General features: G+C 36.4%; 1 protein-coding gene across 3 annotated transcripts in view; it reads right to left on the minus strand.

Annotated features, from left to right (window-relative positions):
• Positions 1-26,430, minus strand: part of PDE4D (phosphodiesterase 4D) — a 794,445-nt gene that overhangs the window by 352,431 nt on the left and 415,584 nt on the right. Inside the window, exon 1 of one of the 3 annotated variants that reach the window (XM_069492692.1) lies at positions 15,502-15,626. The exons of the other annotated variants lie outside the window; for them this stretch is intronic. Coding sequence (XP_069348793.1) covers positions 15,502-15,626 — 125 coding nt within the window. Of the gene's footprint in view, positions 1-15,501; positions 15,627-26,430 lie in introns of those variants that run through there. 3 annotated transcript variants of the gene reach the window in all.

Here is a 26,430-nt window from a genome sequence, read left to right on the forward strand (position 1 = left end):
GACACTTTCATGTATACTGACTCATTCAATCCCCACAAAAAGCACCGTTCTACGAGGAACCTTCCTCTCCTCATCGCCCTTGTCCACCATCAAGTCAAGTCCTTTGATAATGTCCCTATTTTACCTCTAAAGAAGCTAGACCTGAAAAGTTTGAGTCCCTCCCAAATCAATCCAGATCGTAAAGTGACAGAAGCAGGAAATTCAAACAATGTTTACACAACTTACCCAAAGCTGTTTCATTTTATTCTTTCCCAATATCACGTCTGCGAAATTCTCTGCCTAGATCAATATGTATGCCAACCACCTGTCTATTTTTATATACAGGCAATCGTACCCAGGTTCAGGGATTGTGGGAGGCAAGAAGGGGAGATGGTTGTAAGGACACTGCACAGCACAGTAGGCAAAAAAAGAACACCTTCAACAAGACAACCATGGCATTTTGGTTCGGCCTCTCAGCATTGTTAAGAATGGTAAATGACACTTGAATTCCTTTTTCTGAGAAAGATCAAGAACAGTCTCTTGATAAATATGTAATAAATACACATAACATATAACGAGTTTTTGCTGCAGGCATCAGTGTTTTAACTAGAAAATCCTAAAATGTAGATGATTTTCCTCTGAATGCTCTCCTGCATCAAGCAGACAAGTTTAAATTAGGCTGAATTTTATATCTGGACTGTAATGAATCACAGGCTATGCCAAAATATAGAAAAATCACCCGTGAAAAACACACAGTAAAGAAAACTCTGGATAAATTATCATCTTAAGCTCATCCCATAAAGCCCATAGTGCAGGATTCTGTATCTTGTTCTAAGCCTTGTGCAGTACAATTTGGAGGCAGAATTAGTTGAATAATTCTTTTTAAATTTAAAAGGAACCAAAGCAACCAAATTTCCAATTAGTCTTACTTAAAATTTGTCAATTAAAATTAAAATTTAAAAACTGATAATTGATTCAATTATTGGAAAACCTTTAAGTATATTTGGAACAACTTGGGTAAGTGAAATTACACTTCTAATTGTAAATTTTATGAGATCTAAATCTCAGTCAAATAAAGATCAAACAAGTAAAGATCAAATATGTTCCAGGATAATTTAGCATCAAAATTAATAAGTGATGTAAGTAAAAAATATATACAGAATTTCAATGCCATAGTATGAGGAAAGAATGTTAAATATCTCATTAATAATTATATGTATTAATTATAGGTTGAAATAATAATATTTGATATAGCGAGTTAAATAAAATATATTCCTAAAGTGAATTTTACCTGTTTCTTTGCTTTTAAAATGTGGTACCAGAAAATTTAAAATTACAGAGTGGCTCACATAATAATTCTATAGGCCAGCATTGACCTAAATCCTGAGACATACATACATGAGAGGTCAACTTCATGAGACAAATGAAATAGTTAATGAGACAAATTATTCCATTTTCTATTCTAGATCTCTATTTTGGGGGAATGTTGGTAGAAAATACCAAAATTGTCTTAATTCATTGGCAAAGTGAACCCTGGACCTGATCCCGTTGTTAATCTCCCTATTCTCTTGTCTAGGTCAACTCTTTCACAATTTTCAGTAAAAACAAAAACTCTAAGTGCCCTTTATTGGTATATTTTATATTTGTTTGCCTCTTGAAGGAGAATTATTCTGCTCACAGCTGTTTTCTATCTTTCAACCACAAGCTCTATCTTTAGGTCAGTCTTAGTCTAGAGCCAATTTTGTCACAGAATCCCAGAGGAGAGCCCAACAAGAGCTTCTTAGAGATGGTCTAAGAAAATAGGAGCTAGAAAACTAGGAGCTATTCAATATCAATGTCTAACCTGTATGTCTGGATTTCTTCCTTACTGGGGATTATAGTTTCATAGTGAAATCTAAATGCTGTCTTTGAGAACTGTTGACAATAATCCATTCCAGACATTTGCTCTCCTAAGAGTTACATGCATGATAAACTAAAGGTAAAAAATTTTAATTAAATGGGGGAAAAGTATTATAGCTAAGTACTTGTAAATCTTTGAGTATTGCAAAAATTAAGGAAATGTCATTTATCAAAAAAAGAAATCTAAAATTCCACCAATTTTCAAGCACTGAGTGCATATGAAGCAGTATGTCCCCAAAGTTAGAATCATCCAGATATTTTAAATCGGTCAGAGTAAACATTTGTTTCATCACAGATTCACCAAAGTCAGAAGTAGAAAATTCACATCTACTTGCAAGCTAAGGAGAGTAGTGTTTTTCTGTTCTCTATGCCAGGTCTCTTGACATACTTAGTAGCATCTACTCACCAAATAATTCAGATCACTGGATTTATAGTCAAAAGCCATTACAAGAAGTAGTAATAAAATCATAAATACATATTTGTTTGATATACATATATGAAATATTTCATCTTTGAGAAATACTCCGAATTTTGAGAATATTATAAATGATGTCTTGGTGCCACAGGTAAACCGGTTTACTTACTCCTTTTTAATTTGTATTTATTATTTTAAAGTATTCACTATAATCCTTTATAACATTCCTCTATAAAAGAGATTTTAAGCAATAAATTCTCTATGAATTTTGATTTATAAATTATATATGGTATGTATCATGTTAAAAGTATGTATTATATACATAAAATGCTGCATCCGTAAATTATAGCAATGAGGTCCCCACATCCATAATGCAAATGAAAAGTAACTTCCCCGGCCAAGAGCACTGGAGAAAAGATAAGCAAATCCATTAGAGAGAACATTAAATACATGTGAAACAGCCTCCATAAAAATACCCAAGCTTCTGGGAAAATAATGTATCTAACTATCGATAAAACTGTTTTCAGAACTACTAAATACCCACATCTAAATACTCACAAATACCTACTTCTAGCCAAACAAGACAACTGTGAGTCTATTGAATTTCCAGTAAGAAATGTTTGGTTAAAAAGAAAAAAGCCATTTTACCTTTTTTTTTTTTAAAGCAAGTAACATAATAGAAAGTGATAGAACTCATGGATAATTTTCACTGTGTGGCCATAAACATACTTCTTTCTAGTGACCAGGTAATAGCACTATATTTTTGTTGGTTTCTTTTCGTTCTCCTCTATAATTCCAAAGTTATGTACTTTTACCCGTAGTCAACAAATCTCTAGCCATTATGCCAGTTTTGGTTGTTTTCTGGCCATTGTACCAGTTAAATATTTGTATTTATTGCTGAGAATGTAATGGTAGGGCAGAGCAGTATTGGATCATCCGTGTCTTATTTCTTCATATTCACTTTTTGTAAGCATTTGTTGGTTGAGTTCAAGATTCAATACCAGGACTAATGATGATTTGATTTTTTTAAATTAAAAATTAATTGTCAGTTTAAAAATAAATGCCACTTTATGAAGTACTTGCAATATACATATCTTAAAATTTACCCAAGGTCAGAGTGATCTCGGCAATAAAACATTTAGGAATAAAATCTGATGTATTTTGGACTTCTTTGTAAATTATTTATCTTCTATTCAAGCTTCATTAAAAAGTCTGCACAATTTATGGCCAACTAAAAATATATATACAAAAAATTAGCCGGGCATGGTGGTGCATGCCTATAGTCCCAGCTACTTGGGAGGCTGAGGCCGTAGGATGGCTTAACCCCAGGAGTTTGATGTTGCTGTGAGCTAGGCTGATGCCACGGCACTCACTCTAGCCCGGGCAACAGAGCAAGACTGTGTCTCAAAATAAATAAATAAATAAATAAAAATAAAAAATAAATAAATAAATAATTAAAAAAAAAAAGTCTGCACAATTAGCACAAGGTGAAAGTGATGTTCTGAATCAGAAACAAATTAACAAAAAGGGGATTGACTGTGACTTTGAAAACCATTAAGCTTTGACTGTTAAACCTAAATCTAATCCACAAATGTAGATGTTCCCCAGCAACCTCAGCTTGCCCCCCTCTTCTGTTTTCACATCTCCAGCCCGGACCACTTTTTACTCTTTGCCTGATATTTGTTTGCTTATCTCCATTTATTTGTCCTGACAAATTCTCAAAATCAGTTTATCCATCAATAAGTCATTATTTTTATTCTCAAACCTGCTGCTTCTCTTCCTAATCCCTATCTCTGTCAGTTGTGCAAATTCAGGATTCATCGTGCCATTCAGGCATCATCATGGAAATAGCTGCTTCTTTTCTTTCTCACACAAGTTTTCAACTCTTGCTAATCCTTCCTCCACAATGACTCTAGCAAATACTCCTTCCTGTTCATTCTATTACTATCATGCACCATTTCATGTTAGGCCCTAATTTCCTGCTCTTTTTGAAAAATAACAACAGAACTCTTTACTTTTCCTGATAAACTTTTATACAGCCATTGCAGAAAATATAGAATTTAAAAAGAATAACAAAAATGAATACTGTAATTCATCACCTGTGTTAGTTACCATCCTATTATTTCCAGAGTAGATTATTGCTATTTCCACCCCCACCAGTCTCCTTACTCTAGTTTTCTGCTGTTCCAAGTTGTGTCTTCATTGCTGCCACTTTATTCTTTTTTAAGCAAAGCTACAATCATAGGACACCCCTGTTCGAAAATCTCCAATAGCTCTCCTTGGCTTAGAAAATATTCCTTAGCTTAATTTTCATCATAGTCTCATTCTCCCTTTCTAATTTTATTTGCCATTGTTACTTCTCAAATTCATTAAGTTCTGACCACATTCAATTTTTTCCTATAAATGCTTATTTTCTCACATCTATACCTTTGCCAGATTGTTCTCCTAATCTGAAATGCCCTTCACCCTCAACTCAGCACTACTAAATGAAAACCCTAAGACCAAATACCATTTTGCCTAAGAAGCACTCTATGATACTCCCAGTTGGAAGTAAAGTTTTCCTTCTCAAGAGTGCCAAAGCATTTTACTTCTACCTTCTCCATGGTACAAAATTTAGAGACAGATGACTGGGGATTGGGTCCCAATTCTAGCATTTAACTAACTTTATTGCCTCGATCAAGACCTTAAAACTCTCTGGGTCTTAGTTTTCTCATCAGTTGATGTGATGCTCAAAGAACACAATCTATGAAAATCTACTTTGCAAACTATAAAGTACTATATCATGTGTGTTCATTCTCTGCCAGTCATTCCATTTTTGGCACTGCCTTTCAGAAGAATGCACCATCCTCCTTCATGACCTAATTTGTAAGACCTACCCTGAATAGTCCAGCTGGTGGTAGTCTTGTGTCCCGTGTTTTCCTAGAGGATTATTAAAGTCCTTACGCAGTTATAATATTTTCTTTAAATTTTTGCCTGAGCAGTTAGACTTTGATCTTTTTGCATGCTGGGAATTCTTCTTTTCAGTTTTGCATTCCTAGCAGAGGACTTTGAACTTAGTTCCTGTTCAGTAAATGTTTGCTGAACAAATGAATGCATGAGTGAATGAATGAATTTACTGATAGCTTGATCTTGTGGAAAATTTACTTATGTGCAGTCCCTGTCATCTCCTTCTAGAGTGTAAGCTCCATGAGGGCAGGTTTTTTGTGTGATCCACCGTTGTACCCTTAGAGTTCCATGTGCATTATATGGAATAAATACTTCCAGAAAGCAGAATAGAAAAAGGTAGCTAAATTGGGTCATGCAGGGGAATGCTCCTGTGTATAGAAGTTTCCCATAAGACTGTTTTCTTCTGATGTGCATGCAATCTTAATATCTGCTTAATTTGCAAATGAGGCTAATTATATTTACTGTTGACATTAGAGTTTCTTCTCAAATTGAATAAAAGAGTTATCTATAAACAGGGATACATCTTTTGAGGGTACAGTCACACAAATATCAGTGGAGTCATGTCTTACTCAGGTTAAGTTCTGACATCAGTCCTTGTGGCAAAAATCTAGTACAGTCAATATTACCATGGAGGGTCTCTTGAATCACCCTAAGGTAAGGCAAGATGTCCACACTAAATAGGCCTGTGGGAACCAGGATGGACACAGAGTGGCACGTTCACATTTCCCACCTTACATTTCCTAGTGAACATACATCCACCGCATGTGTTGGCAACTGGAGCAAGTGGAACTGCTTTACGTAAATTGCTCTTTCTCTCTTCTCTATCCCTCTTATTTTATGTAGTGTATATATTTGTATTTGCATTATTAAGCACTTGGATAGTGCAACTCTATTGAATTGTCTTTTTACAGTATTAATCAGGTTCTCCTATGTCACAGTACATGTAAAATCTCTCAATAGCCTGGAAAGATTAATGGGTCTGCTTAAATCTCATTATCCCTTGAGTAATTTAACCCCAATCATCCCCATTATAACTTAAATCCTAGTCTGACACAGAGAGTTTAGTATTGTGTAGTCAAAATGGCAACTTAGCTTTAAAAACTGCCAGTGATGCAAGGGTTAATGTTCATCTTCCTAGTCTGTTTTGAGGTGATTTTGAACATATACTGAAGTCAGAGATGATGGAAACCCCAGGGTTGGCATGTCCTTCTTCCACAGGACTCATCATACTGGATTTCTGGCATCTATCAGCCTTAGGATTCAAATGAGTCTTCCCCCAGAGGCAAGAAGACTTTGCTGACAAAAAAAAAAATATCAGACAGAAGTAAAATCTTTTGCAAGTTAAGATGGCCAAGAACTCCCTTGCTAGCAGAGTATAAATCCTACCACAAGCAACAGAAAGGGCAAATTAGATCGTGTTACTTTTGGTGTCATAGTCACTGGATTACTAACTCACACACAAAAAAAGAAACTCAAAGAGAACAAAGAGCTGCTGGTATTCATAATGTTCTTGTTATATACATGATGGATCACCATGGTAACACCAGTATCACATGACTCATCTTACATCGGGTCCCAGCATACTTTGTTCAAAAATAACAGCACAAACAGGAGCACATATTTTCACTCACAGAGGCAGGGGGCAGGAGGGCAATTACAAATTTAGGAAAACTGCATATCCATCATAAAGGTACATTGCATAAATTATGATTGCTCAACAGACTTTGAAACACGCGCGCGCGCGTGCGTGTGTGTGTGTGTGTGTGTGTGTGTGTATATTTTTCTAACTTTTGCCCGGATTAAAAATCAGTGACTAAATGCCATATGCTTACAGTAATCCTCCATGTATCATGATAAACTGAAAGTTATGCATTTTGTGAGCTCATTTACTGTGAATTCTCACACAATCATAAGCTCAGATTTCAAGAAATCTTAGAAAAATTTTGAAAATTCTGATCATGAAAATTAGTCAAATTCATTGTTTTCTAACTCAGCTATTGCTCAGAAAGAAACATCACAGAGGTAGAATTTGTATTTTTAAGCTTGAGGTCAGCTCCAAACCTTTGGAACAGAGTACCCACTACCAAAAGGGTTTTGGTGCAATTTACTAGTACTGAGAAATGTGAATATCACTATAGCAATGAAAACAAACCAACAAACACACACAAAGCCCTTTTGGGTAGACTATATGGAAACCAGCAATGTGGAGATCACTTAAGAGGCTCTGACAGTATTTCCCATTAATTGGCAGTATCAATAAAGACAGAGCATAAGGGATTGATGTAAGAATTAAATAGGCGAAAGACGTGATGAGGGAGGGAGTTAAGACAAAGGAAGGTGACTAAGGTGACTCTCACATTTCTAGTTTGGCTAACTAGGTAGCAATCAATCAGACCAAGGAATAGAAGAAAAAGACCAGATTTTAAGCATAAGATGATGAGTTCAATTTTGGTCACGGGGACAACTGATAAAATTTTCAAGGAGTGAGTATAATACAAGTACAAAGGGGAAGGATGGTCAGGACTTGAGATGTTATGTTTGGAAGTTGCTGAAATGAATTTAACGTTTCTCCAAAAGGGTACACATTTATTTACTGTCTCTGATTAATTTCTTATTCCCAGTTGAAAAAAATGAATTTGACAGGAATTTACTGAATGCCTATTACATATCAGGTCCTGTACAAAGCACTGGACACATTGTCATTTAAAAAACAGGTTTGGACCCTGTTCTCATGGTCCTATGATTGAATGTAGGAGGCCAACAAATTATATAAATATATGATTGCACTTGTGAGAACTGTTCAAAAGGAGACAAGAGCCCAATAAGAGTATTAAAATAGGTGCCTAAAATAGTGTGAGCACTTAGAGAATGTTTGCCTGGGGATGAATAACAATATGCACTCCTAAGAACATGAATGAAAGCTTGACCATCTTTTGAAATTCAGAACACATTCCATCTTGTCTGAGAAGTGATTATCTTCCCCTTGGGCACCTGCAACAGCCTTCTCATCAAATTTCTTTGCTTCGGGGTACTTCTCTCTATCACCACTGGCAAAACTATCTTCCTTGCTGGAGCAGCCTTCTTCTTAGGGCGGTACAAAACACAGCACTACAGATCGAGTCCAAGGCATTGCTCTTGTTTCAAAGGCCATCAGTAGACCGACTTCCTACCCCTGCTTTTTGCCTTGGCTTCTTTCAGACCTTTTATGTAAATATATATTCTCTTTGAAAGCAAGGTGCCATCCTGAGCCTGGGATGTTTTGTTAGCATTCACTACTTCATTTATCGCAGCTTACAAAGTAAAATGAAAGATGATAGTAGAAGCTTTCCCTGTGTAGTTCAAGTTTATCTACATAATAATAATTTTGTTCAATACAAGGGCAAAGCCATGGAAAACTAAAAAAAAAAAAAAAAAGGTTCAAAGTGTGGTTAAGTAATTTAATGTCTCTAATTGTATATATAATAGAAGTGTGACTAACACGTTGTGTAGTCTCCGGTACATCACTGGCAGCAAACATTCTAAGTACTCAAAGGAGTCCCATTCCACTCCTTTTGGCAAAGGAGAGACTGTACAGTTGGGTGATGGGTGAATGCTGAGCAGATGCAGGAGAACCAAGGTTAACATGTATGACTGTTTTTATTAATCCCCAGCGCTTGGGAATGGATTAGAAAACTGACCTATTCTTTTTTGAACTTCAGTTGGAAAATATTACCTACTGTTTATTTCAGTGCTTTAAAATCCTCAATGATAAGCAAGACACAAGGAATACATTTTTAAATTGTAGTGCAAATGAATAAATCAATAAATTAAACAATCACTTAATATTTCTCTCCAAAATGAACATGAAGAATTATTTGGTTAACTCACTTTTCAAAAAGAGTAATTTCCCTTGCCTACCTTCTCTACTTTATTTTTGCCACTCTCCTCCCTGCCTCATCATACTTCAGAAACCTGCCTTATCCTTTTAGTTTCTTTAACATTCACACTGGGGCTTCATTCACATGCTTCGCAGTAGAGCATGTTGTTACTCATCCCCAGGCCTCATCATCCCCAGGGAAACATTCTCCAAATGCTCAGACTATGTTAGGTGCCCATTTACATACTGTTATTGGGTCCTTGTCTCCTTCTGAGCAGTTCTCACAATTGTCATCACATATTTAAGTATTTTGTAATTGTAATGAAATTGTCCCTGTCAGGATTTCACACTGCTTGCTTCTGTTGGTATGGGGATTCGCTCTTTTCCATCCCAATGTATGCAGCATGCCACTGCCAAATTCTTCTTTCTAAAACAACTGTTTCCATCATGCCACTCTTAAGGAGGAGGAAAGATAGAAAATATATAAATAATTTGGATTCGTTATGATAATGTAGTAACAGACATAGAAGAAAAGGAAAACAGCTTGTTAAAAGAGATACTTTCATGTAGAAATAGGGAATTATGAAAAGATTTAATGAAAAAGATCTGTGGGATGAGTTAGCATTCATCACAAAGGGAGGGGAGAATGGAACTCTAGGCAAAAAATAGGTATTAGCTAGTAGGTCTTTATACCTAAAATACAGAGTATATGCAGGTACAAAGGGCAATTTATAAGGATAAAGAGATGTAGAAAGGAAGTAGATCATGATGGTTTGGAATTTAGGCTTTTTTTGTAGGCACAAAAGCTAGGGGTATAAGCATGAAAGTGTCGTGATGACATTTTAGTAAATAGATCTGTGGATGACAGGAAGAGGATGATAATAGAATAAAGAGACCATTTATGAGGCTGGTAGCTTTCAGGCAAGGGATGAGGGCTAAACCCAAGATGGTAGCAGTGGGGGGTCATAACCAAAGGTGAGATGAAGGCGGAAAAGTGCACCTGTAGCTGGTTGGTGGCAGTGTGTTTGGGCTGAGGGAGAGGAAGCATTTAGGATGACTTCAGGGTCTGTGGCATGGATCACTGAGGACAGGGGAGACAGGGCGGGTCCCTGGGTAATTTTAGTTTCCAATATATGGAGTTTGAGTTCTTTGGAGGACATCTGAATAACAGGCAGTTGGATACACAGCTCTGCACTGAGAAGACAATGGGGAGCTGGATATATACATTTAAGTTAGAACTGTTACTGCCAATAATTTTTACCCAGATGTAGGGAGGATTAGAACAAATTCTGAGGATAATTAGGAGTTTTATTTAAAGTGAAAAGAAGAGCCTCTTGTCAAAGAAAATACTCCCTTTTCCCCTAGAGCTTTTCCTTTATAAAATTTGCTCTTTGCTATTAGGATGAGCGAGTTATGATGAAAATGCACATCTGGCCCACACGTTCACAATAAATGGGACCAGGCATGTAGGCACAGGGATGGGTGGTGGGAGTTCAGCAGAGCTTCATACACCAGGCCAACAGGGATGAGCACTTAATATTTTCTATAATATGTAACTTTGTCTAGTATTTTTCACCTCTTCTTGAAAAGCAGGTCAATGTTTATCACCTAGCCTGGAGCTACAGGGATGTGTTAGACCATTTATTCAGCTTTCTTTAATGAAATCTTAGTAGTACCTCTACTGAAAGAATAATAAGCTCTGAAAATGTAATAAAGGTGCTTATTCAGACAAATCAGAAGACAGGACAGCTGAATTACTGAATACTTTAAATGATATTAAAAATGTGGCAGTTATCTATTTTTAACCAGGCTAAGAAAGCATTATCTAGTGGTTATCACAAGAAAGGTAAGAGAAAGTATTTACATAAATACATTAAAAATATCAGTTGTCTGTATATAAATAATAGTCTTCAAAGATATACAACGTACTCCCTAACCCAATTTGTTAACACAAGGTTTTCTCAACCTCACTATTGACATGTTGGGTCAAATAATTCTTAGTTGTAAGAAGCTGCCCTGTGTATTATAGGATATTTAGCAACATCCTATCCTCTAACTACTTGATACCGTTAGCCACGCCTGCCACTTAACTACAATAAAACATGTCCCTAGACATTGCCAAACGTCCCCTGGGTCGGGGCTGAAGGGTAAAATTGCCCCAGTTGAGAATCAGTGGTTACCTTGATAATTAATTTAATATCTAACCCTCACCCCCACCAGACACACACACACACAAACACACACACACACACAAAGAAAACTGTACAAAAGCAAATGTTGGTCTAGGCCCTGTTTGAATGATTATAGTACAGAGTCCAAATTAAAGTGATTCTATTTGATAAAGATGCATTGTTCACAATGTGTACTTGTCTTGCTTTGGTACAGAAAGTGGGAGGTATCCTGCTGTACTCTTCAATGCCTCCCTCGTGCAGGTTCATGCTCATTACTGAATCCACTTTTACGAACACGAGGTCACCATTTATTCAGGAATCACAGTCCAATTCCTATCTCCCTCCACAGTCACTATCAGCCAATCAGTTCTATGGACACAATATGTCATGGGCTGCATTACATCACCCACCAATTCATATGTGGAAACTTTAACCTCAGAATGTGACCTTATTTGGAGATGGGGCCCTTAAAGAGGCCACTAAGTTAAAATAAAGCCAACTGGGTAGGCCCTAATCCAATCTAACTGATGTCCTCATAAGAGGAGGACATTTGAACACACAAAGAGAGTCCAGGGATGCCTATGCACAGAGGAGAGGCTATGTGAAGACCCAGTGAGAAAGTGACCATCTTCAAACCAACAAGAGAGGCCTCAGGAGAAACCAAACCCGTCAACATTTTCATCTTGGACTTTCAGCCTTCAGAACTGTGAGAAAATAAATTTCTGCTGTGTAGGGCACCCAGCCTGTAACATTTTTGTTATGGTGGCCCTAGCAAATTAATATACCACTTGAGTAAATGAATAGCTTGATGATTGGTCAGAAATCTAAGTGTACAGCTTTGTAATCTTTCCCTAAGGAGAAAGCAGGCTGGTTTACATAACTCAGACTCAGGGAGCAGGAGTAGGCCCGTCACCAGCAGCCAGGGCCATCAGTGTCAAGCTAATGAAATGCCAGGGGAAGAAGGCAGCAGGGGGAAGTGCAGCACTGTCCTTGTGTGCAAAAAGTAGCGCTCAAGAGCAGTTGCTTTACATCATTTTGGGGAGCTAGTGACTACTGTCTCACCTGATTCACTGCTCCTAGTTTTTTGTTTTTTTTTTTTCCATTTTGATCAAAAAAGTTTTTTTTGGCTTTTACCTTATAGCAGGACAAACTGAACTGGAGGCTTCAATTTCAAAATATTTTTAACTGATTTTATGAACTTTTGTGGCTCTATAACATTTCTTACAGATTTACAATATTATTTCCCTCTAGAAAACCCCCCTCTGTGCCCTGCCACAGTGACTTTTTCTCCTCCTTTCTACTACTGGAAGCTATAGATTACACACACACTCTCTCTCTCTTCCTCATGAATACAGAAGTGAATTTCAGATTCTGCTTTGCTGGCCTGGTAATAACACAATGCATGATCCCCAACCACTTAAGTCAGTGGTCTAAATTCAGTGCTGCATACAGCTTCTATAAGGAAATAAGGAAGGAACTTAACTGATCCAATAGAGGCAAAAATCTTGCCAAGAACTCCATACTGTGGCATCGGGGGAAGTGAGATATATACCTATGCCAAAATATGCAGCATGAACTTTCTAATCATTTTTTTACTAAACAAACATTTATTGTTTAATCTGTGCTGGGCTCTATGCTGGGCACCAAGGAAGTTAACAGTGCATAAGGCAATGATCCCCACGCTCAAAAAGCTCACAGCCTAATTAGGTGAGGAGCGGTTAGAAGAGCCAGATTTTAAATCTGATTTTTAAATCTTTGTATTAAGATTGAGACATCTAAATTTTATAAAAGTAAAAGGAAATTACATTCCACATAAAAGTAGAGGTCTAGAATTTGAGGAGGCAACTAAAATTTAAAAGGAAAAAAAATTTAAATCACAAATATAAAAAATAATTATAATCACAGATGGTAGAGTTGTCATTTTCTTCAACATTAAGCTTGATGAAGATTTAGTAGTGTTAACTGCTTTGTTAAAGGCTTCATTGCCGCTCTTGAAATAAAAATTGAGAACTATTAAATGACCATGTGGCCATGCTTCTAATACAGCTAATTTTCAATTTGGAAATCATTTCTCTGTGTTCCAAGACAAACATGGTGTTCTTTCAATAAGTCATTATGTTATAAGGATATGTTTAAATTTAAATTGAGCTATATTTTACATTTATGTATTAGATTTCCTATTTTATTCTCCCCATGGATATTAGTGAAAAACCAAATTTCTTTTTATCACCACAATCTTATGCTTCATTGGATAGGTTAAAACATCAACATATAGCTCTTCTTCTTTAGATGTTTTCTTCCTTCCTTCCTTTCTTCCTCATAATTTTTTCAGTAATTAGAAAAGCAATTTTCTTTCTGCCAAGAAGCACAACCATGACTACATGAAAATAAATGTAAACATATTGCTTTAGATAAATCTTAGTCCCAGCCAGCATCCTGAAAACTAAACCATTTAATTTGGGGTAGATTTTAGTGAATCTAGGGTGATGACCCCACCATTCCAGGCGTATTGTTTTCCCAAAAAAAAAGTTGAGGTTTTAAAATTTACAACTTAAATAATGAGTTACAGAATGAAAAACATTCTCTATAATTTGGATGTTTGTTCATTCACTCATCCATTTCCTCCAACCATTGTTTTCGTTACACATTTGTTGTCATTTATACTTCCATGGGATAAAAACTCCAGATGTAATGATTTAAGAAAATCTTTTACACAAAAGTCATTTAATTGATTTACTTGCTGGATATAAGCAATGTATTATGCTAAAAGAAAAGTTAGATCTGGTATTTTTACAAATTCTAAGGTCTATGCTATAAAATACTAGTTCTTGTAAAATGCCTTTCAAAAATACTTGCTTGCAAAATGTATTGTGATGCCCAAATTTAAAAGTAATTTTAATTGGGGATATATCTGAAATTTCCTAGGTATATGCATATACACAACAACTTACATAAAAACATAATTCAACTGACTTACACAGAAAGTTGATTGCTTTTAAGCAGAAAAAATAAGATAACAGAAATAGGAGCATAGCATATACACGTGGTTTTGGCAACTTGTATGGATTTGTAGTATCACTCCACTAACTAGAGAAGGGACTGGGGTACCAACAGTAACTGAGCCATGTCGGGTGTGTCTGAAAGTACCTGAAAATAGTTGCTTGTTGCAACGAGCCTGTTATAAATTCAAATGGTGCTAGAGCTGGGCAGAAAAGCATTGCTATTCTGGGGAAAAGAATAAAATATTGGCCCTCACAAAAATCAAAAAGCTTATTCTCATCAAATCAAAAATCATTTTCACAGTTAAAAAACTAACCCCTAGGCATTTCTGAAGGTTTACAAACCATTTTTTTAAAATCACTCAAATGTCTAAATGTTCCTTCATGTTTATGATAAGGTCAAATCTGGCAAAATGTATTCTTTGTCTTTGGGTTTGTGTGTGTATAATTAGAAAAAAGAAAATTCAAGAGTAAGATGATATTAATAGCCTTCAAGTAAAATACATTGTTTTTAGAATTTTGGATTTTCATTCTGGGAATTCATAAAATTAAGGAAAACTGGAATTTTCACAGAGAGAATAAAACATCGTTATACAATGCTTCTGAAGTTCATTGTTAATTGCTGAATAAAATGAGTTTGTATAAAACCAAAACTGAGGGATGAGTTTTGGACACAGTAGTCAAATATATCATCCCTATTCCAACACTGCATAAAAAGGATAGAGGGTAAAATGCTGATCTCACATGACAACTTCTTTATAGGAAATATACGTATAACCCTGTTCTGGATTCCCAAGTGACCACATGAAAATGACTGCTTTTTGTAGAATGATAACACATCCATAGCACCTTGGCATTAAGGAATGTTACATATAGATGATGAGCTATTGGGCATCTGGTACTAATAGCTGTTAATAAATACATCCATTATTTGGCTAAATCCTGTTTTAAATTGTCATCATGGATAATTCTGACGGTAACACAAGCACCAATAATCTATCAAATTCTTACAATTTACAGACCTTGAAACCGGATTAGCTTTTGCTAAATAGCTAAACTAAGACTATTTCCAGCTTTCCTCTCTGGTTAATATTTTCCCAACTCTCCAGTATGCTGAATTTAAAAACTAACCTCTCACCCTGACCCTCCCAGCTCAGCAGACCTCCAAAGCAGTTACCAAAGGGTAACAAAACACATTTTCACTGACAAACAACTAGAGAAAAGGAAAGCAGTTACCGTCTCCTCTGTGGCTTAATATCAATCGGCTTGTTGATTGCATAAGGTGATCCATGACCAGAAGCGCTTCGGAATCTAGGCACCTTCCCCAGAGTTAGGTACTCACAGCTGGTTGGCAAACTCATTGTATCCAAAAGGCAAGAAGCAAAAGCAAAGCTTAGCAGTCAGACCAGCATTCCTGGGAAAGCTGGGAAGAACGTGTCATATAATGGATTTCAGACATATGCTGCTCACTGGTCGCCGGGTGCTTCTTTTCTTCAAAAGTAAACGTGTGTTTCTCAGAGGCTACACGCGCTACCTTGTTTTCTGTCCATGGATACAGGAAGCTTGTTGCTTATTTCTAACCAGGCTCGTGCTCTGACCAATTATTGGCTGAGCAGATGAAGTACAAATTCTGTAGCTCCACAGAAAGCCTATTTCCACTCAGACCAAATCTCCGAGTGGGCAGCAAGGTTTAATCCACTTTTGTGTAACGTCTAAAAGAACATCAATCTAATGTAATAGCGGTTGAGTAACCACAGTTATGTACCTATATCATGCATGCATCTGAAGGGAGGGAAATAATAAATTATTTGCTATATTTTCAAAGGAGGAAAATTGTAGCTACTTAGAAAACGAGATGGGCACATGGAAATGATTATGGGTGTTTTTCCAATTTTCTGGTCAAAAAATTGTGGGTTCTTGTTCATAAATTGCTGTTCACAATAGGACATAACTCAGCCTCTCGGGAACATAAAAATTGTAAGCAAAAAGCTTTGTGTACTAACACTTTTGACTATGATACTGATTTTTTTCCTTTGTTAGAAACATTTTCTCAGAAATGCAGCCTCTACCTGCTCTTTAGATGAAGATCTATTGAAAAATTGATGATGAATTTTATGAATTCTTTGTAAGCTGTTTTTTTATAACAGTGAAATATAAGTTGGAGAAATTAGAAATGTTACTGAATAATTCTACCTGAGGCAGCAGAGCCTCAGAGAAATGTTACAGCTTTAAACAGCCCACAGTTTTACTAGCCCTCACTCCATTTTCTAGAATTACAGCAACAAAACCACAGAGGCCCTCGCATTAGTCTCCAGATAGCAGGTGTTCAGAATACCGTACAGACTAATTTTTATATTTGAAAAGTGATTTCTTGTCCAGGATTTGAATATACACACCAATGTATTTAAGTGTCCTGGGACCTGGGCAAACACAAATTGTGTTGAAATAAAGCTATATTTTATCCTACAGGAGCCAAATCCAAACACCGATTGTTAAACAGCAGACACTGTTTTTTTTTTTTTTTTTTGCCTTTTTTTTTTTCCTTTGAGACAGAGTCTTGCTCTATCATATCACCTGGCTAGAGTGTAGTGGTGTCATCATAGCTCACTGCAACCTCAAACTCCTGGGCTCAAGTGATTCTCCCCCCTCAGCCTCCCAGAGTGTTAGGATTATAGGAGTGAGCCACCACACCCAGACTAGACACTGTTTAAACTCAGAAATTTTAAGTGTGAAAGGGTCGATAATTTTCTATTTGATGATAAACCTTTCCATTTCAACAATTTTCTTTTTATATTTCATTTTTAAATTACAAAATGGTTCATGCTCATTTTAACATGTCAAATATTTTTTATTTATACAGAGGTATATAAATAAAAGAGCTTATTGTCTTTTCCTTCCCATTAATCCCACCCTTTCCTTTACCCTTATTCAACCAAATATATGTATGTATTTCTGTGTATATTTTATATATATGTGTGTGTATATACACACACACAATATATACACATACGCACACATATATAGGGCCTCTCCTTCCTTTATCTGTAAATTAGGCTCATATTATATACAATACCCTATAAAAATTTTGTACTTACATCATGGAGAATTGTTTCAATCAATGCATAGAGATCTAATGTGCTCTTTTTAATAATGATATAAGATTCCATGGCATGGGTATACTACTATTTATCCAACCAATCCTTTATTGATAGACATATCATTCTGGACTTTCATAAACAATAAACATATTTATTAATATATTCTTACTGATTGGTGCTTTTATTTCTAAAAATGGGTTGCTAGATCACAAATTGCACCATTTTTTCCTTTATTATGCTATAGACAGTTCACACTTCCACAGCCATATGGGAAGATGTCAATATTTCCCCACACTCTTGACAACACTATCTATTGATATTCAAGTCCATTTATCTACAGCGTTAAAAAATGGTAGCCAACTCTCCCAGATGTCCAGTGATTGCATACGGTTCTTGCTAAAATGAAACTCTAATGAAGGTGCCTACAAAGGTAAGAGCAGCCTACCTGAACTGAAATATGCTGGAACATAAAGAAATGGTTTATAAAGGCTTTGCCCAGGTGTGGAAAGTCAGAAGTCTTATCAAAAGGAAAGAATATCCCAAGCAAAGTTAGTAAACACTTAATAAATAATTTTTGATTAATTTGCATAATTAGGGAGATAGTAAATATAGAGGAACTCCTGCTATGCTTTCACTCTTCAGTATATTTTTTTTAATCAGGATATTTCGTAATTGGGGTAAACATCACTAATTTTATAATATCAAGGTAGTGCCTAATGACTGTCAGCTAATTGTGATGTATGTGACTGTGTATAATTAATAGTTTTTGAGTTTAAGAGGCTCTTATGAGCAACTCCTCTCTTTCAGAGTCTTAAGAACAAAAGCACAATAAAGCATTTTTATTGCAAGCTAATTTAGGAGCCTGCCCAGTAGTAGAGGACACGAGCTGCTTCACATAAGAATTTCCTAAGAGGGGTAACAATCAGAAACTGAAGGGTGAGACATAAACCTCTGTGGAAGAGAAATATGTGTCCTCCGATGAGTAAAATTCCATGGTTTTCTTAGCAGAGGCATTTTCCTTGCACCAGATAATGATTTACCAAGAAACTGGCAGGGGCCCCTGGGGATTATTTGTACTTAAATTGGGATGAGAAGGGATTACTGCTAAAATCCAACCTGCTAAGAATGCAGAATCTGTGAGAACTCTGGCCCATCAGCAGGAAGTGGCCTTTAAGGGAAAATGGAATTTTCTTATCTTCAACAACTCCCTTTCTCTGGAGCTAGACAGGTAGTTGGGGACTTTATCTTTGGGAAAATAAAATCACATTGGACAGTTTAATTTTATCTAAAGATTAGAACCACACGCTGTAACAGGCTTACCCCAAAATAGGGCTGAAATCTCACTAAGGAATGAGCAAGTTTCTCTACCTGTGTTTTGTTTGTTTTTGCATACTGAGATTTCTGTGGCAGACAGGTATGGGGTCTAGCACAAATCTCCTTGTCATCCCCATGATTCTAAACTTTTGAGAACATTAAAACAAAGGCAGAAATCCATCAAGGTATCTGGAGCATCAATTTTACTCATTGGAGGACACATATTTCTCCTCCGCAGAGGTTTATGTCTTACTCTTCAGTTTCTGATTGTTACCTCTCTTAGGAAATTCTTATGTGAAGCAGCTCTTGTCCTCTACTACTGGGCAGACTCCTAAATTAGCTTGCAGGTCAAAATGCTTCATTGTATTTTTGTTCTTAAGACTCTGAGATAGAGGAGTAACTAGGTCATAAGGGTCTCTTAAACTCAAAAACTGTATGCTAGAGGTTGCAATGCAAATAACATCCTGCATAGCAATTAAAAGCAATTGCTAGCAAGTAACAATTTGGGGCCATAGGTCTTTTCTTCTAATAATTGTAATAATATTTATTAAAGAAGTTTCCTTCAGCCTTTAGCTCTACCCTGGCCTGAGTTTGGCAATTTGAGAAGCTGGAGGAACTTCTTTCAGACAGGAGGGTATCATCTGCTCATGACCATATCAGAGCACAGAAACTGACTGAATCTTTTCCCCTGGCTTGTGGCTTGGAAGGACTCCCTCCCTCCTCAGACCTTGTGTTCTCTGCCCATGCCCAGACTGGAGAGCAATGCTGCTGCGGTTCTAATCTGCCCTCAGCTCTCTGGGCTCCTCTTGATTCTGACCTTCACACTTCCTGGTCAATACACCTAATCAAGTGCTCCTTATGTGCTGAAAATCTCCCACATCTTTATCCAGAGTCCACATCTTTCTGCTGTTATTATCAACTACTCATGAGAAAATTCCATTCGGAAGTCACACAGGTACCTCATTTGAGCATTTATAGTGTAATTCACATCAGCTCTCTTCTCCTACCCTCCCAAAACACATTTCTTACATATTCTCTGGGATCATTTAGCCAATAATCTGACAATCACTGCTAATCAAGCCACAAATCCTAGAGACATGAATAACATGGATGGTAACAATAATATTTATAGTAACAATAGATAATAGCTAGCACAGATCAGATGCATTTAATATGCTAGGCACTGTGGTTGACAGGAATTAACTCATTTAATCCTCATAAAACCACATGAGCTGGGCAATATTATTATACTAATTTTTCGGACAAGAAAAACGTGGCACTGAGGGATTATGATGCACACCCCGGGTCACACCGACTGTTAAGTAGTCGAGTTAGAGTTAGGAACTAGTTCATCTGGCTCCAGAGACCAAACTATATGCTTTGCCTGTCTACACATTGTACTTTCCTTAGAATCTCTCTTATTTATTCTCCCCCCATGTTTTTGCTTAGACTTAAGATTTCCAGTTTTCCCTCCTCAAATCTATCCTTCACTTGCCTGCCATGATCATTTTAAACCATAAATCTGAACATGTGAGTCTCTTGCTTGAAATCATTCAATGAGTCCCTGTTACTCTAGTAATACAGTTCAAAATTTAAGTTCCAAAGGTCAGCACAGAGATGCCCTATGGCCTTGCTCTCCCGTCCTCTCTTGTATCAGCCACAAGTAACTTGGCAGCGTCCTTCCCATTCAGTTCGTTCTTCCACCCCTCTGGGTCTTCCCAGATGCTCAGCACTCTCACCACAGCACTTTTCTCTCCCTCCCATCGCTGGCTAACTTCTCTTACGTGTCATCTCTTCCAAAAAACACTCTCCATTCCTTAGTTTTACTTAGGTACCTCTCATCTATTTCCCCAGCTGCAACTCTAGTACACTCTTTCATAGCTGTTCATAGATTTATACATTTATAACTTTTCTCCATGGCACTATAGTTTCTTGATGGCAGGACTTCTGCTTTTTTTTGACTTTGTAATCCCAGTACCTAAAACAACACTTTCTTATTAAATAAGGTAGCTGAAAGTGTAAGGTGCTGACGTTCCAAAGACCTTATTAACCCTTCCCTTAACTCCCTCCTCAGCTACTCTCCCCACAATAATAATTAAAAATATTAACTATTAAATTGCATCAGAAATATTAGAGCTATTCAGTATATGCTATCGAACAGAAATATTTTGCAAAGAGTACCCACCGGCACATGAGAGAAACATCTTTTCTCAGGGAGCAAGGGATGGATATAGGTTTAAATTGGAGGTGATAAGTTTGTGCCTGCCTGGGCTAACAGTTCCAGCTCAATAAATAAAAATTGTCAAACTAGTTATTCAAACACTTGAGTAAGCACAGTATTATGCCTTTATTTATTCATGCTCTGTTTTGAGAACAATTAGTAACAATTAATTAGTGAATATTCTTCAATTAAGGGTCAGCTACCGATGTTCCTACAGTAGACTTTCCTGAAAATACACTTCTTAAACACTGTACATAACACACTTCCCACAGTCTTGTACACAATAGCTATAATCAGAAAGAAATGCCATGAGTGCGGATGAAAATTTAACTACCATTAAGGCTGTCACAGTGTTTTCCAAAATAATAAAAAGATGGAAACATCCTTAATGTCCAAATACTTAAATAGGTATGGAATAGCTAATCAATGTGAATATCATAAATCCATTAAAATGATGACATTGAAAATCTTCCCTTGGTACTTACCCATAGGAATGAAAAACTTACATTCACACAAAAATCTTCATCCATTGAAACAAATGTACTATTCTGGTGGGAGATGTTAACTTTTTGACCTATAAATTGTTTCTTGGAAATTTTACTAGCATGACTCAATCCTCTCAGATTGTAAAAATCATTAAGACTGAATTGTATGTCTTTTAGGACTTGAAGAACATAAAGACTCATAAATCAGCTAGGCAGCAAGCCTAGCCAACTTTATAACAAGGATAACTTTTTATTAAATCAATCAACTGATTCATTTTTATAAGAAGGTAAATTTGAGAAGAACGAACCATAGGTTCTCATCTTTTTAAAAGCTTCCTTCTCTATCTAATGGAGTTTCTTTGAGAACAATTCCTCCCAAAATCTTTTTTTATCTATTAACTCTCAGTTCCTCAAAATCACAGCAGAAGCCTGTTGATCACATAAAGTTAAGTTTCAAACCTACTGGAGCAAGGGACAAGACCACTTGGACAGTGGCCTTAGAAGAGGAAGTTAGTGCAGCAGGTAGCCAAGTGAGTTTTGTTTGTTCTCAGTTTTGTTAAACCCAGGGACAGGAAAGCAGTCCTGGCCTAAGTGCCCTTTAACAGAGACAGGAAATTATGTCGGTTTCAGTTCTCACATTCAACAAAAAAGCCCATGATTACTGATAATCTTATCTCAACAAACCTATTATATATCCAAAGTTTAGGCTGAGCTAAAGTAGCAACAAGACCAACTGAATAAAATGATGCTCATTCATTGAAGTTTCCAGGTAGGCCCACACAATTCATATCTCCAAGCTTTTTATAAGCTGTTTGAATGTTAAATGGAGTGGCATTTTGCTTTAGAATCTATGGAAATGGAAACAAATGAGTTTAATATACACAACAGACTTTGACAACATGACTTCTTCGACAGATGTCCTACACTACTTCCCACACTTCCATCCTTAAAAAGCACAGTCTACTTGCCAAGATATAAACTGTTGCCAATGTTCAGAGGCAAAAGAATTTTCAACAGTAGGAACCAGTAGAAAGGATTAAAATACTTTAAGCTTATTTTCAAATAACCAAGTATCTTGTATCAGTATAAAGTCACAATATGAAAAATAATCATGCTCTAAGTCTCTACTCTGTCAACTATCCAGTTGACCAAAGAGGCAGTGTCTTTGACAAACAAGGCTCTACATTTGGTTTCCAGATGATTTTTAAAAAATCTGTTAATTCATGCTTCTGCCCCAGCCAGCCAGCTAACCAGACAGGCAGCATTAGTTGAGCATCTCCCATGTATACACACAAGAAGTGGATTAACTCATATAATTCATTTCATGTTCAATTCATGCATCATAACAGGACTCGCTTCAATTGACAACATCATGACATAGAAACAAAAGTGGCAGAGCATCAATGATCCTATTTGAAACGTTGTAGTTGGCTAACATCACATCAAGCTTAATTCAGCCCACATCATCATTTATTGCCTTATATTTTTAATATAGTTCACTCTCTTTTATAGAGAACTATAAACCACAAGGTGGGAAGATACATGGCTTATTTGTCTTTGAACTCTCCATAGCACCTTGTACACTGCTCTACACACAGTGTCACAGTGCCTAGTGTATTTCTCTGCACATAGTAGGTGCTCAGTAAATATTTGTAACAAAAAAGACTTGAAGCCATATTTTACCTTCATTGACTTTTTAAACTGAGGGACTCTACTATTCAGTTTTCCTGAAGAGTATATAGGTATTGTCCTGGAATATTGATTAAAGAGTGCCTCCTTTAGAAGTTATCCAGTTATTATCTGGCTCTGAAACTACGCACTTACAAGGTTGCCTCAGCCACTTGGACAAAAGTATCTCAAAGGCAAAGACTGAGGCTTCCTTATTATTGCGTCTCCAAATCTATCTCTGTACCCTACCTCTTCTAGGGTCTGCATTGATGACCCCAGAAAAAATAACAGAAAATGGAGAAACTGATGGTGAACTAAATCAGATTGGATAAATCTAGAGACAAAACAAAAGTTGTCCACATGGGGATAAATTAGGCAGGTAAATATTGACCTAGATTTTCTCCTACACAATTTAGATGATACAAAAGTTACCTCCCTGCATTCAAATCCATATAGCAGTGAAATATCATTGTCATTGTCAAATACCTACGTATCTCTGAGTTCGTTCAACACAATTCTGGAATTATTTGTAAAAGAGGGAGAGATCGAGAATGAGGATGTTGGTTTCAGGGCCAGGTGACTTTGGTTCCCAACCCTGCACTGCCATAAATGGCTTAGGTAACCCTGGGGGAGAATGACACCTTTCTACTATCAGTTTCCATGGCACTTAAGCTTTATGTATGCATTCGACAAATATTGATCAAGTTACTATTCTAGGTGCTAGGAATCCAGTAGCAAATAAAACTGACAAATATTCTGGCCTTTATGGAACTAACATTCTAGTGAAGATAGGTAGATTGACATAAAAATAAGTAAAATATATAAGAGAGGGGATGTGGAGAAAAATACAACAGCAAAGGGGCACAAGCTGTTCAGTGAGAAGGATGAGGAGGGAGACTGCCTCACTGCATGGAGTCCCGGGGCAGAGTCTGGGGGATGTGGGATGGCTGAGGGGCTGCCCTTCCTGTGATAACTAACTCAAAAAGAGATAAGGGGGGAAAGGTGAGGAGGCAGGGACAGGCATGGGCAGTGCTCAGTACTGTATTTGTTAATGAATAAGTGAGTGAGTGAGTGAACAAATACCTTCAACAGATGTTAGCTGCAATACTAAGATAGCAAATCTGTCACCTGAGGAAAATAATCCAATGATGCTAACATGACCTAGAACTTAACCATTATTAACATTTTGCAAGTTCCTAAGCTGAAACATCCCTCTTAATTAATGGAAGAGATCCATTTTTTTCTGACATGATTCATTCCTTTGTTGATAGACTATGGCTATGTGAGTCACTAGATAATTTAATATTCGCAACTGTGATTTAGCAACCACTTAGAGTTTTCCTGTTAAATTTGATGAATTAATCCCAAATCCAGGTAACATAGAATGTAAAGGCAATTACAGAAAACATAAAGTGGTCATAAATTAAGAGTAAATCAGTTACAAGTTGCATATGACCTTATTAACTACCTTACTTATTTAGAAACAGAAAGTGGTGCTAAAATTTTAAACAGCTTTTAAAAATTTTAAACATCTTGATTTACTCCCCTCAGACAAATAATCAGTTGCAAATTCATGGACTAGTCACTACTGGTAACAATTATAGCTAATATCTATTCAGTGTTTACTTGGTGCCATCAAGCACTATGCCAAGAATTTTTCATGTAATAGATTCTTATAGTTGAAAGGTTCATTGGCAGCGATGGAAATGTAGTCTTTCTCTGATGCATGAACACTCTCCAGGGAGAAACAAGTGTCTGGTCCTGGCATGAGGAACGCCCTGCCTCATGGGGTAGCTTTCTCATCTTTGAGCAGATCAAATGTTGAAAAGTTCTTTGTATCAAATTAAGTTTCACCTTTCTAAAAGTGCTACTCCTTGAGCCTAGATCTGGAGTCATTCAAAAACAAGACTGATTGTTTTTAATATGACAGCCTGTGATTAGCTAAAGAGAACTTCTTATTCTCTCCCTTTTCCAGGCCACATTAGTCTCACTTCTTTTGATTGTTCACCATCCTGGCAACATGCTTCTGGACTGATTTCTGCTTATTGATACCTCTTAACGGTATCTGAAATTAATCTAATAGCCCAGGTGTGATATGACTATTGCAAGATGGAGAAAGACATTCAGATTCATTTTTCTGTTCACTATACATCTATGAACGAGGCTTAAGACAGAATTCCCCACATATACTTAATTCATGTACCACTTCCTTTAGGCCTCAACTATCCATTCAGAGTAATTGTAAACTTGAAATTACAGTCATTTTTATTAGTAAGCTTAAATAACTGTTGATCCTGACTTTGCATTTCAAAATATTTACTATCCCTTTCAAATTTAGGTTTCTGTGTATTTGTTTGATTGGATGAATAATCTTCCATTCAGATAAACATTTATTCTTTATTCACTATTCTTCATCTATGTTGTTAAACTGGTAACAAATATATTTAACTGCATTTTCATCCAGCCCACACATCCATTATATCTACAATTATACCACAAGAGACATTTTCAAAGACCTTACCAAAATAAATATATACTATTCCTACATCATATTTCTAATTTACTAGACAAGTCATAATGAGATTATGACTAATTCTGTGTAAATTGGGAAATGCAAATGATAACAATGGGCTTTGGGACCAGACATTTTAATTAACAAGACTGAATGTTTTTTGAAAGAGAAGTAAAAGAAATAACAGGCAGTATCTTGGAAGATCATTCAGATATTAAATTGACTTTGTACTATGAGAAACCAATCTAATCGAGACCAAGGCAGTGTAACTTGTGGGGAACATCAAACAGTGAACACAAATTGGGGAATGAAAGTGTGGTTTGACAACATCAAGTGTATATAAGAGATAAGTTAGTAACAAATCAGCAAGTTAACAGCTTAATACAAAAGCAAGGAGGTCAAATTGTAAAATCAGGGTCTTTGAACTCATTCTCCCTTTACAGACTCCTTGATTATACGAGAGCCTATACTCAGTGTGAAGCGTGACACTCAGAGGAAATTCATAGGGGCGTATAATGGGACTGAGAACAAATATTTAAACAAATTGGTACCGTTTTGCCTACAGATGAGAAGATGGTGATTTAATGACATGTTTTGGAGACTTTCTGCAAAGAATAATAATGCCTACTGCATTCCACCTTCTCTTAGGAAATAAGAAAATGTGTGATTTTAAAAAGAAGCAGAGAGAATAGATACAGCAAAATAGAAAGTTTATCTGAAAGTAAAGGGTTATTAATTATTGGGAACTTGTTGGGAAAACTTTCAAAAAGTCCTCAAGGGCTCTTCCATCCACACTCTACTGCTATAGAGGATCACATAGGAAAAGCCCAAGCTAAGAACAGACAGTCTATACCTCTGAATTAGGTG

This window comes from Eulemur rufifrons, chromosome 17 (assembly GCF_041146395.1).
Source record: "Eulemur rufifrons isolate Redbay chromosome 17, OSU_ERuf_1, whole genome shotgun sequence".
Lineage (NCBI taxonomy): Eukaryota > Metazoa > Chordata > Mammalia > Primates > Lemuridae > Eulemur > Eulemur rufifrons.